General features: G+C 33.9%; 1 protein-coding gene across 1 annotated transcript; it reads right to left on the bottom strand.

Moving 5' to 3' along the window:
* Positions 1–285: 285 nt before the first annotated feature.
* On the bottom strand, positions 286–4,808 carry CYLC2 (cylicin 2). Its single transcript, XM_037036150.1, has 4 exons — positions 4,798–4,808; positions 4,509–4,549; positions 2,633–2,754; positions 286–1,227 (listed from the first exon to the last, which is right to left on the bottom strand). The coding sequence occupies exons 1-4, from the start codon at positions 4,806–4,808 to the stop codon at positions 286–288; spliced, it is 1,116 nt and encodes a 371-aa protein (XP_036892045.1).
* Positions 4,809–5,086: the final 278 nt, after the last annotated feature.

The following is a 5,086-nucleotide window of genomic DNA, read 5'->3' as shown; positions in this document are numbered from 1 at the left end:
TCCTACATGAATATTATTTTAATTCTTCTAGGAATCTTTCATTCAATCCTTTATATCTCCAAATTTATCATAAGTATGCTTCAAATCCTTCAATGAATCTGTTAATTTTTCTTAACATCTTTCTTATATTTTTATGAAGATTTTCTGTCTTTCTTTGTATTGTTCTTTGTCTCATTTCTTAAAGTATTTGATTAAATATTTGAACCCACCCTCTTCACTCATAGATTCAGTTTCAGACTCTTAAAGCTTTTTCAGCAAATATGCTTTTGAATCATTGTCCAATGCCTACTTGCCCTTCTTTGATTCCTTCTTTGATTCCTTCTTTGATTCCTTCTTGGCATCTTTTTTTGCATCCTTCTTCGCATCAGCAGATTCTGGGTCAGTGTCTGCTTTGGCATCTTTCTTGACACCTTTCTTGGCATCTTTCTTGCCCTTTGATTCATCACCTTTTTCACTGGATTTTGTTGTATCTTTTTTCTCATCTTTATCCTCTTTTGCATCTTTTGTTGCATCTCCAGATTCTGCAGTTGGCCTCTTGCTTCTCTTTGAACCTTTATCTTTTTTTGAGTCTTTCCTTGCATCTCCTTTTACCTCTTCTGATTCTGAACCAGATCCCTTGTCCTTCTTTATACCTTTCTTAGGTTTTTTTGCGTCTTTTTTTGTGTCTCCTTTCTCACCTTCTGATTCTGAACCAGACCCCTTGTCCTTCTTTGAGCCTCTCTTAGGTTTTTTTGAGTCTTTTTTTGAGTCTCCTTTCTCACCTTCTGATTCTGAACCAGACCCCTTGTCCTTCTTTGAGCCTCTCTTAGATTTTTTTGAGTCTTTTTTTGTGTCTCCTTTCTCGCCTTCTGGTTCTGTAACTGCGCCCTTGCTCTTTTTTGAACTTCTCTTATCCTTTTTGTCATCTGTTTTTGCACTGTCTGGTTTTTTGCCTTTTGTTTCTGTTTCTAAAGCCTGCTCTTTCTTGGAATCTTTCGTAGATTTTTTTGACTCTCGTGAGACTGTGGATTCAGCTACCAAATCTAATTTGTCCTTCTTGTCTTCTTTATCTCTCTTACCTATTGCTGTGGGTGAAGGTTTCTCTACACTGGGGCGATGAGTTGCTTTATATGGAGGCTGTCTCCTGGCAGCTAAATAAACTGATGGTCTTTCGGAAATCATCATTAAAGACCGGTGCATCCATAAAGGGCGTCTAGAACCTCCCGATAATTGATCTTCATCATATTTCTGAAATATTGGTTAGAACAATGATAAGTAATGTGTATGAGTTACACAGCCTTTGTTACCAGATACCAAAATACATTTTAACTTCAATAATGAAAATATTTTAGATTTTAATAAATAGCAAATAAATTGCAGATTTTAATTTTTGCTTTTTCAATTTTATTCTTTTTGAACTAATTGCTAGATATGTCTAATTTTAGATCTAACTTCAATTTAGAGTATTTTCATAACTCCTTCATTATTGTGTATAAAATTGATACAGACATTCACTTACTAACGACATAGCAGAAACTCTCTTCACAAGCTGGAAAAGGCTTTTTTTTTTGACTCTGTGTTTTGAATTATTGAAACATCTTGCCTAGTCTCCATTCTGAGACTAACTTGGAAACTAACTATTTTCTAATATCTAATAGTTTTCTGTTCAGGCAGATCCTGGTCTCTGTTGATCCATTCGAGGTCTCTGGAACTTACAGTGCTAATGGCGGTTAAAAGTAAAAGCCTGAAAATCATCCTGCATAGCAAGATATAAATTATCATCCCTTATGAGACTGCAACAATGAAAACAGTAACATTCAGTGCACATTAATTTGTCTAGAATGGTGCATTTTGTTTTCAACTTGTGACCGAATAGTTGCAAAAACTTAATTGCAAAAAATAGGAAATTTTGGAAGGAATGTTAACAAATAGTGGGAAAATAAATTGAACAAGGAAGAAAAGGAAATACGAGGAGGCAGAAGAAACCTGGATCCGTATAGATTGGATACATTTCCTAAAATAAACAAGAGTCGATGATACATCTATCTTGTGAAAACTTTTCTTTCAACATTTTTATATTCCACAGTGACTTCAGAAACCTTGGGAAATATTTATCTTCCAAATTCAGAATCCTGAATTCTAAATGACAGGAAATGAGGAGGCATTGAAACTTCATGGAAGTATAATGACTCAGACGAGGGGATTTCTCCAGCTGGGGAATATTTTTCAAATGTTTATACTGACTATGGCATTCAGGTCTACAGATTTCTGTGCTTTTGGGTACATATTTTCTTTATTGTAGGTTTACTGAGCAAATAGTTAATGTGAAATAAAGAAGAAATTTTTATACAGTGAAATGCAAATAAAATGCATTCACTCTCTGCAAGTAGTAGAATTTGAGTTACCTTTAACTTTACTGTTTCATGTGACATTTAAGAGCCACATGTGAATTAAATTGAATTGAAATATAAAACTCAATTCCTTACTAACACTCGCCCCATTCTGTGTTCAGTAGGTACATTGGCATGTGAAGAATTAAAGTATTTCCATCATCGCACAAATCTCATTGGTCAGTGATGATCTATTATGACATATAACTATATGTGATTTTACAGGTTTATAACTAGGAAAATTGTATGATCTTAATACTCACAGAAACTGTATTATCCTGTAATTGGGAAGGTCTTGATCTTATTTTTCTTCCTGGCCGCTGTGGTTTGGGAAATTCTAGGGAAAAGTGTTGTTGATTCCATGATTTTTTGCTTAATTCACTGACTAAAATAAGAAAACATTAAACACACACTTTAGAGTAAGTAGTATTTCATAAAAACTAATAAGGCAGGTAGGTATTATATTTCATGTAAATAAATAAACAAGTGATTAAAATTTTGTCTTCATTTACTTGGCAATGTTTGAAATTCTCTACTATTACTATGAGAAAACAAAAATTGATTTTTCTATTCTTCCCACCTTTATAGAAAACTATATGAAGTGGTGATAGTAAAACTAATATAGTTTGTAAAATAAATGGAAATAAACCATTTTACTGCTTCCTTTTAGTCTTTCTATCTAATCTAGTCTAGATTTTTGTTTTATACTCTTTTGGTTAGAATACAGTTATACTGAGAACAGAAAACATGGTAACGACTTCTGAAGCCTTCAAAGTAGTTAGTACAGTGCCTGTTATAAAGTGTTCAGGAAATATAGGATTGACTCTCAATGCTAATGTTTTAGATCAGTGATTTTCAACCAGTGAGCCGTAGCAGGCAGCAGGCGTGCTGCAAGACATGTTAAAACATGCACAATCTGAATATTTAGCCAGGGGCACTGTCCTCTTTTCCTTTAGATTGTCAATTAAAAAATGACAAGAGCCAACACAACAGCAGCTGTCAGGTTTGAATGAATCAAAATTATACCTTTTTTTGTAAGATAGGCAAAAAATACGGTTTTGGCCTGTGGCAGAATTGTAGTAATGTTTATGTGGGTCACAATATAAAAAAGATTAAAAACTGCTACTTTATATCTCCTTAGTTTATAATCAGTTTCCAAGCTACAAAAGTATAGATGTCATGTACCTAAGAACTGCATTGTTGGAGGTGGCACACAAGAAACTGACAAATAAAGAGTACCTACAGAACTGTGACTGGGAGTCTAAAGTTACCTGCAAACTATAGTGGAAATAAAGACACTCAGCTTACCAATGGGACAAGTGAGAGAGGTACCTGTACTGTGTTTGAATGTGTGTGGTAATACTGTGCGTAAGTGAAAATAACCTCATCCTGTGAATCTTCTTTTTTTTTAAAGATTTTATTTATTTATTTATTTTTAGAGGGGAAGGAGAGAGGGAGAGAAACATCAATGTATGGTTGCCTTTTGTGCATCCCCTGCTGGTAGTTAGCCTGCAAGGAACCGGTTTGCAACCCAGGCATGTGCCCTGACTGGGAATCGAACCGTGATCGTCTGGTTCACAGGCCCGCGCTCAATCCACTGAGCTACGCCAGCCAGGGCCTGTGAATCTTCTAGAGAGGAGCAAGAGCAATGAGAAAATACAGAGAATGAAAGGCGTATTTAACATCAGTATACGAGGGAAAATTACTTGATGTATGAAGCCTTCCAATACAAGTTTGCCTGGCCTTGTCAAGCAGTGAATTTTTTTGGCCAATTCAAACCCTGATAAAATAATGAAATATAATAGAAGACATTTCTAACGTGGATGAGAAGTTGTATATTCACTTTTTACACTGCTTTTAATTGTAAGATTATGTGATTGAGTGATTATTAACATGTCAATGTCCACCTTCATGGTTCTATACATATGTGCTTAATCTTCTTTGGATTTAGAACCAAAATATATTTAGAAAATATTCACTGAGCCCAGGAAAAAAGCACCTTGGAAAATAAAATGTTGATTTTTAATAATATTCCATTATAGCTATTGCTTTAGTCACACTTTGAGTAGAGGATAATTGCTTATGCCTAAAATTAATCATCGATATTTTTAAAAATATGTATATTGAACTATTTCCTACCTGGAATATAATTATCGTGTGCCCCAAAGTTTACTTTTTGGCTGTTAAAATAAAAGGGAAAGGTTTTAATTAATTTATACAAAAATCACTCTATTAATGATCATTATTATGCCTAAACCCTTGCCACCACCAATCAGAGAAATACTTTGCATGCTCAAATTTCTATCATTATGTAATATTATTTGGTCTCAGAGATGAGACTATGTTTGTGTTTGTCTTTAGAACAAACTTCAACATAGCTAAAACAACAAGAATAGAGTATTAAAAAAACCTTATTAACTTTTCATACCTGAAAGACATTTTCTAAATTTTGAAGCCATGATTGAATTCATTTCCCCACCTCAGGCTCCCAATGTCCTTCCAATTGAATTTTAATTAAGACAGCACTTTGAAAACATTATGTGTAAGTCACACCAGATTCTCAAAATATTTTCAGAACTAACTAAATCCAGATCATTCAATGGCGTCTGAGTGTATATGAATGTGTTTATGTGTTTGAGTGAGTCAGTATGTAACACAATATTGACATTAATTTCAATTTTTCTTTTGTTCTCTATAAAATCTGAGAAGTAAAATTA

Source organism: Sturnira hondurensis, unplaced genomic scaffold (genome assembly GCF_014824575.4).
Source record: "Sturnira hondurensis isolate 20B ecotype Veracruz unplaced genomic scaffold, ASM1482457v3 Scaffold0022566, whole genome shotgun sequence".
In the NCBI taxonomy this organism is placed as follows: Eukaryota; Metazoa; Chordata; class Mammalia; order Chiroptera; family Phyllostomidae; genus Sturnira; species Sturnira hondurensis.
This window is presented reverse-complemented; position numbering and strand designations above follow the sequence as displayed.

Excerpts from the sequence above, each read along its gene's own strand:
- CYLC2 (XM_037036150.1), bottom strand. Across the intron at positions 2,755-4,508 it reads ACACGATAATTATATTCCAG|TCAGTGAATTAAGCAAAAAA; the intron begins GTAGGAAATAGT and ends TTCTTATTTTAG. Across the intron at positions 1,228-2,632 it reads TACAGGATAATACAGTTTCT|AAATATGATGAAGATCAATT; the intron begins GTGAGTATTAAG and ends CCAATATTTCAG.